We start from the raw sequence: 14,618 nt of genomic DNA on the forward strand, positions 1-14,618 counted from the left end.
ATATATTAGGTTCGTCAAAAAAAAAAGTTAATTTTAAAAATGTTTTAGTAAATATTTTCAATAAAACTATTTAAAACAAGAGCAACATAAAATAAAATAGTTATTGGAGAAACTAATTTATTAATGAATTCCCATATATATATATATATATATATATATATATATATATATATATATATATAAATTATAACAGTATAACAGAACAATTATAAAATCTTGTTGTAAATATTTTCCATTACGAAAATAAAATAAAAAGGATCTTTTAGTGAATAAATATTTTTTTTACAATTATAATAGAAAAATTAGTTTCCGTGAAAACATATACATTAGCATAAATTAGCAATAATAATTATTAATTTTATTCTAATCTTCCTCATAATAGGATCAGCTATTTGTACATATTATAACATAAAAACATAATTTTAAAGTTGAAAAACATTAATTATGGTGTAACTTATAATGTTCTTACAATAAAAAAAATTAAATAAAAAAGAAAAAAAATGTTTTAAATACAATTTAAAATCTAACACTCGCCATATACCTGAAGCATGTAGAATGTTCATATACGCATAATTTTATAATCAGATTTTAGCAATTAATTTACCTACAAAATTGTAATCTTTTAAAATTTACTATTCACATTAACTCATTTGTATATATGTACTTATGATTATTAGCGGAATACAACAAGTTTTATATAATTTATAATAATGCATTTTATTTATTATAAACAAAAAAAAAAACTAAGTATATTTAGTGTATAGGTAATTTATTTACTATTTTGTTTTTTTTTTCATAAGAAAAATTATCATATTTATTACATAATATAAGAATAATAATATTTAAAAAAGAGAGAAGTATAGTTAGAGGAACTGCAGTAAAAATAAATTTTTAGTAGGATAATTAAAAATAAATTATAAAAATATAATTAATTTTAAAAAAAATAATTAATAATGAATATAATGAACCTTTAAATTGTTTTATATCCTATATAATATATATTAGTTATAGTATTTCACAAAAATAAGATAATTATAATTTTATTGCGAGTTTCTATATGCATATATTATATACAGAGTTATAAACATAGTTAAAAGCGATTCTGGGTTTGAGTTCTTTAAATATTTCTTTTATTTTGATGTCCCTTATTTTGTTAAAATTTAAATTTTACATTTACTTAAAAAATTGCAAGGGCTCATGTTAGTAATTAATACTATCTATTATTAAGAATATATAATGCTAAAAATTATATAAACATATTAGCTTCTATTTCTTAAACTTTTTTCTAAATTTTCATGTAATATATTTATAAGGTAATGTTTGGAGAATTTAGGTTTATTTATTTCGTTCTGTTCACTACATATTTACTGAAAATATTCAAGTTTATTTATAATAATTAATTATTTATATCCAGAAAAATTAAAGAATCATCTACAAATAATTTCCATTTTTTGTTGAAATATTTCACTAGTTCCTAGGTATATTTATTTAATGTAATTGTGTAGTATTAATAAATGTGAATATATTTTTTTTATATATGTATATCTATTTATTAATATATACATATATTTATATTAATATCTTAATGCTTATTGATTCCTTTAAACACAAGGTCCCTTCTAATAATAATTCATCATATATATGCCATTTATACAAATAATATATATTTCCCATAATTAGAGATGTTATTAATGTTATAAAAATAACGTAATATATGACTATTTTAATTTCAATATTTTATTTAAAAATAAATTAATGTGAGCTATAAATATTTTCCATGAAATTATTACATTCCTATTTTGGGATTACGTAGGAATTCTAAAATAATCCTTATTATAAAACTAATAAATCTTTTGTACAATAATATTACCAATATGGGTTTTATGAGGTACATTTACATATATATATAAGATAAAATAATTTCTAAAATGAGCATAATTACAATTTTTATCTAAATGTATTTCATTCTACGCAAACACTTTTTTGACATTTACTTTTTCCATAATATATTTAGCACTTTCAAATTAAAAATAATTTTACGTATACTTTTCTAATTTATGTTTTACAAAAAAAATGAAACAAAGACTAAAAAAAAATATTATTTTTTTTATTTTAAAGATTCAAATTAATAAATTCAATACATGCAAATACGCATAAGTAATCTGTCTGTTCACAATCTTTATTATTATTTGTTTTCAATTCCTTATATACATGTTTATATATGCTGAATATTATAAAAACATGTGCATCCACTCGTAAGACCATCTTACGTAGATATACATCCATGCATATATTTAATATTTGTTGTATAAAACTACAACTAATAATTTATCCTTTTTTGCTTTATAGTTTTCCACCTTATATATATGCACTTTCTACAAATCTAATTGTACATTCTTATTATTTACAATGAATGAACTAATTAAATCATTGTATAGTAATAATTAGTATATATAATCAAAAGTATATTTATAATTTTTATATAAAATAAAATGGAACTCCTGTCAAACGAATTCCTTAGGCATCAAATTATTTCAAACAACTCCACGTTTAGGATCCTTAGAACGTATATTATTTCTTCTTTTTTTTCTTAATATCTTAAAGAGAAATATGGTCTATAGTGAACTTTAAGGATTAGTGTTATTATCTCTTGTTATATATGAACGTTCTATCATTTGTCTCATTTTTTCTTATGCACATGAACTTACTCTTAAATGGATATAACTACGACGGGTTAACATAAGGTGGTAATATGATTCACAATGTGTAAATAAATTATTATCATGAGAGAGTTTGCATATGTATTAATAATCGCTTGTTTAGGACTTTTAATTATTTACGACCTATTACATATAAGAAAAACTAGCGCATGTAATATATATATATATATTCGCATACATACCTGTTATATGCATAAATTAACATGCGCCCGTGATTAATGTTATCGCAAGAACACAATAATACATGCACTGAATTTTTCACTCAAATAATTTCATCTAATTATATACATAAAAGTATATTCCGACAATAAATAACATTTTTAATTTATCTTGTTTTAAATGATTTATGTACACATTAGTGTCTCTATAATAGTGTTTTTCTAATAGGATTTCTTCTTTAGTATCACATTCATTGGGAATAACAAATAAAAATATATATATATATATATATATACGTACTAAAATCGGTAATGATAAAAAATTTGCTGGAATTTTATAATGGGATAAGGAAAAGAATGCCATAAAATATTCATTTCGTTTCGTTTCTTTTATTTTAAATTGTTAGTTTTCTATTCGTTTGTGAACGGAAAATAATTCCATTAATCCTTTTAATATCATTATAAAAATGTAAAAAACACTTTACTAGGTACAAAAACATATATTCATCTCAAGAATTATAGATAATTCATATGTTGAAAAATGTAAGTAGGCATATCAACTTATGGAATGTATACATATATATTCACATATACTCATGTACATATGCATATATTTATTCACATATATATGTGATATCATGATAGACGATATATAATAATTTTTCCAAAAGAACCGTATTAATTAATTTAATACCGAACTTCGCAGTGAGTGCATAGTTATAGGAATAATTTTGTGATTTTTTGGCTTCCCGTGAAAAATAACAGAAAAGAAATTAAATCATAAAATTTTGTATAGAGTTGAACTTCTCTTTTATTTTTTTTCTTAATGTCTTTTTGCATTAAATAATTATATATATATCCATATAACACTTTTAAAAAAACATTGTAGTTGCACTCAGAACATAAAAAAAATTAGGAGTGGTAATAGTTTTAAAATTTTCATTAAACATATATGTTTTCTATCATGTATAATCAAATTCTATATTGATTTTTTTTTTTTTTTTCTTTTACTTGTTTTCATTGGTTTTGGCGACACATTGACATGATCGTTTCGTACATACTTATGTTTCCTTTCTATTCTCTCCTATTCCAGTTTATTTACCTTTAAGATGATGAGGTTATTCTGATAGAGATATACATAAAATAAAATAAATAGATGTTTTTGACATTTCTAATATTTATATACTTACAGTGTGCACATTCATAAGTTTCACAACTCTCAATTTTGAATTATTAAAATTTCTTCATAAACACTACATTAATATTTAAAGTTACAATAAAAAGTAGTAAACTAAGCTTAAAAAATATAATATGTTTCACAAATGTATATTTTAATACATATATTATATTCACACCTGAGAGACTTAATCATGATGGTAATTAGGCAAATTTTTCTATTCCGTATTTTTTGAAAATTCTTACACGAGTAGGTTTCGTTAAAACTTAATAATTTTGTATTTTTCAAATTTTTAAAAATTAACCGAACAAAAAAAAGAGGATAAGATAAAAGGGAGAAGTAAAAAAGTAAGACAAAAGAAATAAGTGAAAATCCGTAATAAGAATGTTATAGGTATAATAATAAATTTTTAATTCATAAATCTTACTCGTGTATACATGTACACATTTTAAAAGAATTAATAAAAAGTTAAAAAAAAAAATAATTAAAATATGTCTACATTTTTAACATGGATGCCAACGGATACATATTCATCAATATGTAACTAATGATATAAAGTTCATAATAATCCTCACTGAATTAGATTTAATAACTTACTCATTTTAATTTCCTTATATATCTAATTATGTCACATTATGACATGATAGTATTTACTATTTTTCTATATTATTATCAGAATTATTTTTTACATTTTCGAGATAAAAAGAAAAATTAAATAATTATTTTATTCCATAAAAAATTAAAAATAAATTTATTAATATATAACAGAGACTTAATAACATGAAAAAAAGTGCATAGAGTTTAATAAAATCCATATGAAATAAATACAACAATATACATAAAAGAAGTACAAAAAGAACAGCTATTCGCAAAAAATAATCGAACGCTTTTACTAAATTCTTGTACTAAAATATATAAAATCAAAAACCTGTAAACATTTTTAAGCACGTAGCGTTACCGGATTCATCGTCTGAAAATTATTATTGTATATATTCATTGAAGAAATTAATTATAACGTTAAAATATTGCTGTAAGTATAATTCTTGTTTTTTCATTTTTTGTATAACTTAATCCTTTCATTAAATGAAAAAACTTATATATTATTATTTAATAAAATACTTTTTTAAAGGATATTCTAGTAACATTAATGTATATCTTTCCTTTAAACAAAGTAAAAAAAAAGCATTTATATATTAAAAAAGCAACAAATTATGAATTAAAACAATGTATAATGTTTTAATAACTATACATATATTGTTTACTCACTGAAATATATATTTATTTATTTATTTATCTATTACTTTGTATAAATATTTTTTTCTTAATTCACTTTTCTGTAAATTATATTCAGCTATAAATAAATATACAAAAAGTTTAGTTTAAATAATTTTTTTCCTGTTTTCTAATTAATATATTTTACACTTATAAATTAATATATTATTTTTTATAAAACACAAAATATAATATTACCTACACTCAGAAAAACTTATGATTTTTATATAATTATTATTTTTAATTTTATATATATTTATTACAAACATGAATACAATAAAATTATTGATTTCAGTAATAATCCTCTCGCATGATATAAAATAAATAATAATTAATATTCTATAACTGTTTTTGATAATGCATAAATAACAGTCATAACCATATATAATATTACATTAATTTAAAGCATTATAATGATATTATAATTATACTATTTCTAGAATTATATATTCTGTAACTTCCTTGAAGTATTAAAAAGGTAAAACTAAAATTACTTCATTTGTAATGATTCATTTACATCAAATTATTCTAAGATAAAACTAAAAATATCATTTATTAACAACCTAAAATTAATTAAAAATTATTTTTTAATTATGCTTAATTAGAAGAATATATATTCTTGTACTTATATAAATTCTTCAATATCTAGTTTTTAATTGTAATTGTGGAATCAATTTTTGATAAAATATAAATATGATCAATGTAAAGTTTTTTGAAAAATATTTAAAAATTCATAAAGGATTTTAATCATAATATATAGTTAAAAGTATGTTAAAAATCCGCGCAAGCATTTACAAAGGCGTATTTCAACTTTCTTCTATTAGCATAAGAGTACATATAATATAACAAATAGAAAACAAAACCAACGTAATATATTTCATTGGATTATTTTTTCACAAATTTAAAATAAATATTGATATTTTCAATATTCCTTTTGTATCTAATTAAAAATATATCAGATAAAATAGTTTTGCTTCTTTTCCAAAAATTATATTTTTTTATTATATTTTGAAATAATAAAAGTAACACATTTGTTATGGTAATAGAATTGTATATTAAATATGCATATACCTATTATATCTATATAAGAATATATTTTAATTAAACAAAATAATATATAATATAAATAAAAATAATATATATATATACTTTTTATTAAAATTTTTAGAAGTAATGTTCTAACACTTTCCGTACAAAAATGTATATATATGCTAATTTAATTTTCTCTCGGATTTATGTGTGCATATACAAAGATAAATTTATTCATATAATACTTAATTCACTAAACAATACCATTTAAAAAGGATGCAGTTAAGGCTATTAAAAAATATATTAATATTATAAATAGCATTAGAACATATGAAAACTCAAATTTAGCGAATGAATTTTTTTGCTAAATTTACGTATAAAACTTCCATATAAGTAACTCTATTAATTAAACTTAATTAAATTATATAAACGAAATATTGTAATTTTATTAATTAACCTTATTATAACATATATCACAAATAAAAATTATCCTACTTATGGGTTATCTATTAAAAAAAAAATTTTTTTTTCATATATATTTTTTTAAAAATTAATCATAATTTTTTCAAAGAAATTACTAATTTATAATGTAAACTATATATAATTTTATATATTCTTAAATAATATTGATATTTCAATATATATATGTATATTTCAGTGCTTAATAGAACATAAATTTAAATATTTATTTATACATCATTATAATATATTATAAAACAATATATTTTTTTTTATTACCATTAATAATAATATTTTCATATTTTTTTTGACGCAATTTTAAACGTCTAAGATCATGAAAAAACAAAGATACAAAAAATGAATTAAATTAATATATATTTCTATTAATATACGTGATTACCTTAAATTCATTATGTTTATTCTTCAATAGTAAAAAAAATTACAAAATATATATACGGCATATTTATTTATTCATGTTCCATATAATATATGTTTAATTGAATATTTCAAAATATAATTAACATTACAGTTAAGAATAATAATAAAATAATTAATAGTTTTAATTTGTAATTTAATTGAGGAAAGTGTTTGTAATTCTTTAAGTAGCAAACTATTATAAATAACCTCAAATTAATAAATGTATTTTTTAATTATATATTTATATTTTCTTTTTTAAACCATACATAAACAACTATAATTTTTTAAATAGTACTTTTACAATAAATGTAATTTATATTAGATTTTATGTAAAACATATTTTACAGAATAGAGATTAAGTTTTTTCTATGAAAAAAAAAATATATATAATAGTGCAAGAAAACCCTTTATTTAGATTCATTGAATACAAAAAAAAAACATTCATACATAATTAAAAACTTATTATTCATATTTTTAACTGGATTATAATATTATATTCTAAGCTTTGAACAAGTTCAAAATATAAAGTATAATTTCTTATAGCTCAAAGAATTAACATACGACTTCAACAAAATTACACTATTTCTCCATTTATATATAAATTTTAACGCCCAAACATATTTTTTTAACAGATATCTATTTAATAATGAAAGATGTTTATCGAACCATAATATATAATTAATCTAAATCTATATATAAATATACACTTATAAAATAAATGAAAACTTCAAATTCTCGAAAACATTGAGAGCATATAAATTTACTATTGTGTATAAAAAATAACTAAATATACACAAACGTATTTACAAATTATTTCACTTATATATACACTTATTAGGAATATATAGCTAAAGGTATTAAAGATATTACTTCATATTAAAAACTCATGAAAAATAAATATTCCCTATTATCTATTTTAATTAGATAGCAACTTAATTTTTTTGTATTTCTCATTATTTCTTAAGATTTTGGGGATTGTAATTATACTTATGACAGCTAGCATTAAAATGCTGAAGCAAAATAATATTCCATAAAGAAATTCTACTCCTAAACTTCCTATTTGATCTCCTAGATTTCCTTTTATAAGATTCCACAAACTAGTAAATGATGCAAATATTGGTTGCTCACCCATATCTAATGCACGTAATATAGGCAACCCTATTCCCAACAAGCAAAAAAGTATAAATATAATAACTCCAAAACTATAACTTCTAAATTTTATTTTTTTTAAATCTATGTCATGGATTCTTCTGCTATTTTGAAGAAAATCATCATAATCTTTTTTTCTGATAAATTTTTTTTCAAAATGAAAATGCTTTCCATCAAACATTACATTATTATAATCCATAACTTCTGTGTAGAATTGTGCCTTATTTAATGAGCTTTTATAGTATTCTTTGTTTTTTCCTTTGGTTCCTTCTTTATTATTAGATATATTTTTTTTTTCGTATTCAGCTCTATTTGGCATAACATCATTTAGCTCTACAATATATGAATCCCTATTCTGCTTATACTTTGCCAGTAATCGATGTATTCTTGCATCTAATTTTATTCTAATTTTACTGTTAACACTGAATGATTCTGTAAACTTGTTCTAAAAAAAAAAATAGTAAATATTATTATTAAGAGCAATTAACAATTTCATCATTATAAAAGAATTAATATAGAACACGAAAAAAGAAATAATACAAATAACCGTAAATATTATTGTAATACCACTTCACAACTAATATAACATATCCAAGTTAAAAAAATAAATGCAGAAAATTTAATGAATACGATGGAGTATGATTTTTGTTCCATGATACAGATATATAAAATTTTTATACATCAACTAAAAACAATGTTAATAATAACATAATTCTAATTATTAAAAATTCTGTAATTCCTCTGAAATAACGTTATTATTATGGATTCACATAAATTAATAAAATTTGCTGAACTATTATTCATTTATAACATGTACAAAGAAATGTAACATAAATATTATATTATAAAATTTTTATATTTATATTATCTTTTAAAAAATAATATGCGTTAAAAACAAATATTTAATTTATTTATAAATATTCAAAACATACATTTAATTATTTAATGAAGTGCACTAATTAAATCATTTTTTTTTTATTCCTTTAATAAATACAATCAAAATATAAAAATATACTATTTCATAATATTTCGAAATATAGAGAATATATAGAATATACAACTTGGAGAATGTAGATAATTCCTTGTTCTATATATTAATACAATAAGTAAAAATAATAAGGATTTTATTCTAATTACAGTTCTAAATTCATAAACATTATATTGTAGAAGAACCACTTCTTATACTTAAAACATTTTTATTATTAAAACAATATTATAATAGTAACAATATATTTAAAAAATTATATTTTACGCTATTTTAATGATAACAGACAATAAAGGTAATTCCTGAATATATACAATTTTTTATAGTATATAATATATTTAAAAAATAGAATTTATATGCTACTACCTTATCTATAAATTAACATATATTTTAATGATTAATGACAGATTTTTCTATATTTCTCCAACAATATTTGCATATTATAACTTTCAATTATTTTTGTTTTATAGCATTAGTTGTAAATAAAAAATATTTATATTCATCCATATATAATTCTGTTTTGTTTTCTTTATTAAATATATATATTTAGAAGAAACATCAATATAAGAAAAACAAAAAAAGGAATTCTCAAAATTAAATAATTTCAGATATTTATATATATAATATTTAAATCGAATATAATATTTTAACAAATTGTAATAATACGTAATATTAAAAAAAATATATATACTTTTTTTTAAAATTGTTTCTACGAACATATTTAATTGTTCCATATTGTGTTCCCATATATTCTAGTATAATATAAGTCCTAAATATTCTCTTACTATATTAAAATATGCATTGAATATTTCATTGACTAATCAGTACTTTTTAATGATTATGTAAAAAAGTTAATTAAATCATTTATTAAATATATATTATAATTTTGATATGAATCTATAAAAATATAAATATAATAAATTAAAATTTCTTTCAAAATGATTGTATAGATAATATTGTAATTTATACTTATTTAATTAAGCATTGTAAAAATAAAATATATAATAACCTAATAAATATGTATTATTAATACGTTTCAAAAAAAATAAAAAAAAAATTGTTTATCTATTTATACAATATGGATAAAAAAATAACTCTGTTTTTTTAATAATTATTGTGTTTATAATATTATCATTATTATTATGAAGAAACTAATAATGGTTAATGCATACTATATATATATGTATACTCCTTCAAAATAAAAGTGACATTTTACTTAATATAATTACCTTTAAGTATGAAAAAAAGAACATATCTATTACGATTCATCTATATATAATTATATTATCATAGTAAGGACTGTATTTATTTTCATTATGCTTTCTGAAAATTTTTATTTTTATAGATATATTACATGTTTTTAGTAGTTCATTTTTATGAAAAATTAAAAAGCAAAAAATAAAGAAATTTCAATATATTATGAATTAATATATAAATACGCGCTTAATTAATGAATTTTATTCTCTAATATAGTAAAACACAAAAAATATGTATAGTATGTTAATATATTACTCTTCAAAATAATATATATATAATTAATATATTTTAGAAAATTGTATTAATATGAACCCTTGAACACTAGTAAATAATATTTCTAATTCATTTAATTGTAAATACTAGTATTACAAAAGTTATTGAACTATAATAAATAATTAATACTTAAATATTGAATTATTTTACTGTATATTTATTCACATTTATTCATTGCAAAAAAAAAAAAGTAAACGTAAATTAAAAAATTTATTACGATGAATATATTTTATGGTACATTCTCCATAAAACCTGTTTTATAGAATGAATATTATGTTTTTTTTAAATCAAAAGATATATATATATCTATGCAAAAAACAGATTCGCTTTGTTTTGTTGCATATAAAACAAAGACACATCCTTTAATTAGAACTAATAATTCATTTTTTTAATATCACCATCAAATCATAATTTTCGAATGTAACAATTAAAAAATAATAAGTATTATCGTATATAGCTCTAACATATATTAACATACAACTTAAATAATATTATACTAATTTTCCCATTATATATGAATTTTAACAAAAAAACATTTTTCATAAGAATCAATTGAAATACAAACATATATAAACATATATTAAGTTATATTTAATTATGTTTAAGAAAGTTCCTTAAAATAATAATTGAAAAACATCGAAACATCTGAATTCACTAAAAAGAACTTAACATAATTTTGTACTATTATACATTAAAAGCAGAAAGTATACATGGGGATATTTATAAAATTATGTAATCCTATATATGCATATTAAGCATATCTCTAAACATATTACATATATTACCTCATATTAAAGGCTTCCTTATATAAAGAATTAAGTACTTTGTTATATATTTTACTTTTTTCTGAACTTAATTTTTTCATACTTATTAACTTTTTTATGGTAATATACAATTCCTAACATAATTGTGATACCCAATACAAAGAAAGATAAGAAATATATTATAGTAGTAAAAAATTTTAAAATGACAATGGAAAAATTCCCATTAGTTAGTTTAATAACACCCTCAAACATTTTCTTAAAAGGGGAAGCCCGTATTCCATTACGTAAGGTCTGGATCCATCCATCTTTATAATTCACAATCATTATTCGATACAGCTCATTAACAATACCACAACCCACAAATAAGTCCAATGTGAGAGATATTGATAACATAAAAAACAATAATAAAGGTAAAGCAAGTTTTATTCCGCATTTTTTAAGTACTATATTTTTATAAACCTTATCACTGATTGTCTTGCTATTTTTAAGAAAATCTACATAATCAAGTTCTTTGAATATTTTTTTTTCCAAACGGGAATATTTTTTTGTTTCACATATATTAAATTTATTTTTCAGAGCTTGTTTATATTCCCCCAAATTATTCAATGAACATCCATTCGATGTCTTCTTTTTTCCTGTTTCCTCTTTATCATTTATATGTATATCTTTTTTTCTATGTAATTTATTGTATTGTATCTCTTTTCTTAACCCTAGAATGCACGAATCCTTATTTTGTCTATATTTCGCCAGTACTCTATAAGTTGTTAGACGCAATTTACTCCCATTATTTTTCTTCGCGCACGTTAATTTATTAAACATAACCTAAAAATCAAAGTAAACATTTATTATTTACAGAAAAAAAATATATATATTCTAGAAAATAGTATTAATAAAAAATAAATGGAAGAAATATTAATGATGTATGAACCCGCAAATAACACTATCTTACCCTATCATAGGAAAAATGATATATCCAATATATTAAGATACAAATTTTAATAAAAAAAAGGAGCCTAATTTTTTTTTTCATGATTTAGTTCTCAATATCGTAATATATTCAGTAAAAAAAATATTAACAATAATATAATATTCGACCAATAATAAAGTATACTCAAACTATAAAAAAAAAAAATTTATATTAATTCTTCGTAAAAACGAAATGAAATATATATGACAATGACGCTTTTGACGATAGAATTAAGTTGAAATAAATTTAAAAATATATTATAGTATTTTTTTTAACTTTATTTTAAAAAAAATTAATTTTCATTAAAATAAAATAATATGAACAGTTTCATAAATATTCAAAATATAAACTTTAATAAATTAATCTAGTAGAGTAATTAATAATTTCTTATAAATTTACTTCAAAAAGAAAATATAAGATTTCTTAATAATTCTGTATATTCAATTCATGTAGAGTACAGAATATATATCCTACAGTTTGGATAGAATATATATAACACGATGTTCCATATATTAAGATAATAATAACTAATTTAAGAAATTTTCTTTTCCAAAAAATTTAAATTTGTCAAATGTACGTTTAGTAATCGTAATTTATAATTCTTAAATAACATTAATTATAATATTAACATAATAGTATTTATTATATATAAATAAAAAAATCTTAGTACAACATTTTTCGTTATATTATTTATACTGCTTACATTGATTACTACATAAAAACATTTATGCTTTTACAGCATATAATCTATTTACAAAATGAGAATATATAATATACTAACAAATCTATAAAAAATTTTTATTTGAAAGGTTAATAAATTATAATTTCTTACTTTTTCATAATAATTTTTGAATTTATAATTTTTAATTTAGTCCATACCGTTATTTATATATAAAATATTTTTAAATTTATCTTGTTATTTTTCCTTCTTTTTTTTTTTCATATATAAATATATATATTTAGAAAAAATACCAAGACCAGATATATTGCAGTTTTTGTAATAATTGCTTTAACATGTGAACAAATTCCTTATTGTAATGAATTATTCTAATTCCATTAATAATATTATTATATGAAATATCTTTTTGACATATTTTTATAATAGATATTTAATTAATATATATATAATACATTTAACTAAGAAATTATGTAGCATTAATAAGAAAATATTTAATATGACAATTATATTAATTATTAAAATAACATAATAATATATAAAATGAATATTTCAATACATAATATTTCTACTAAATAAGAAATAACACTAATACAATTTGATTATTTTCTAGCAGTATTCTAATCCCAAACCATGAAGCATAAATCATAAACATATATTTATAAATTATACATGAAAGAATAATCCTTGTTTTCTAGAAGTATTCTTGTTTTTTATGCTATTACTTTATTTAAAAAATTATATTTATAAATATGAAATAATATGTAATAATCAATACAAACTATATGCATTTTTATATATCTTTAAAATAATAATTAATAATTACATAATATATTTATAAACCTATAAATTATAAAAAAAATGTAAAAAATAGTACGCACTCATCATAAACGCTTGTAGAATATATAAATGTAGTTTAATTACCCCAAATAATAGCTTACATTGTTACATAAATATAATGCATTTTTAGAAATATATAATAATTAGACAAAAAAAAAAAAGTTTTCCTTATATTATCAAACCATATATAGTTAAACATAATTCATTAATTTAATTCTTGAATAACATGAAAAATAAAAACAATATATATTTATCTATTAACGTTTATTGTAATATGTATTAAAATATTTTATTTAAAATAGAGATAACTGTACAATTACGAACAATAATAAAATGATAAATACATTTAATTATTTATATAATTGTAGTGTTTTAGAATAAAGAAGTTAGTAAATAATTATATATAATCGATATAAAAAAAAAATATTTCTTTATTATATTTTAATTATTTCACATTTATATTACCGAAAAACAA

General features: G+C 18.9%; 2 protein-coding genes across 2 annotated transcripts; both read right to left on the reverse strand.

The window, feature by feature from the left end:
- Window positions 1-8,148: 8,148 nt before the first annotated feature.
- On the reverse strand, window positions 8,149-9,035 carry PmUG01_00069600 (fam-m protein; the record flags this gene model as incomplete). The annotated part of the gene is made up of 2 exons (XM_029005944.1): window positions 8,149-8,826; window positions 8,949-9,035. The coding sequence occupies 2 exons, from the start codon at window positions 9,033-9,035 to the stop codon at window positions 8,149-8,151; spliced, it is 765 nt and encodes a 254-aa protein (XP_028859203.1).
- A 2,697-nt stretch (window positions 9,036-11,732) lies between these two features.
- Window positions 11,733-12,690, reverse strand: PmUG01_00069700 (fam-l protein; the record flags this gene model as incomplete). The annotated part of the gene is made up of 2 exons (XM_029005955.1): window positions 11,733-12,482; window positions 12,610-12,690. The coding sequence occupies 2 exons, from the start codon at window positions 12,688-12,690 to the stop codon at window positions 11,733-11,735; spliced, it is 831 nt and encodes a 276-aa protein (XP_028859204.1).
- Between the last annotated feature and the right edge of the window lie 1,928 nt (window positions 12,691-14,618).

This window comes from Plasmodium malariae, assembly GCF_900090045.1.
Source record: "Plasmodium malariae genome assembly, contig: PmUG01_00_41, whole genome shotgun sequence".
Lineage (NCBI taxonomy): Eukaryota > Apicomplexa > Aconoidasida > Haemosporida > Plasmodiidae > Plasmodium > Plasmodium malariae.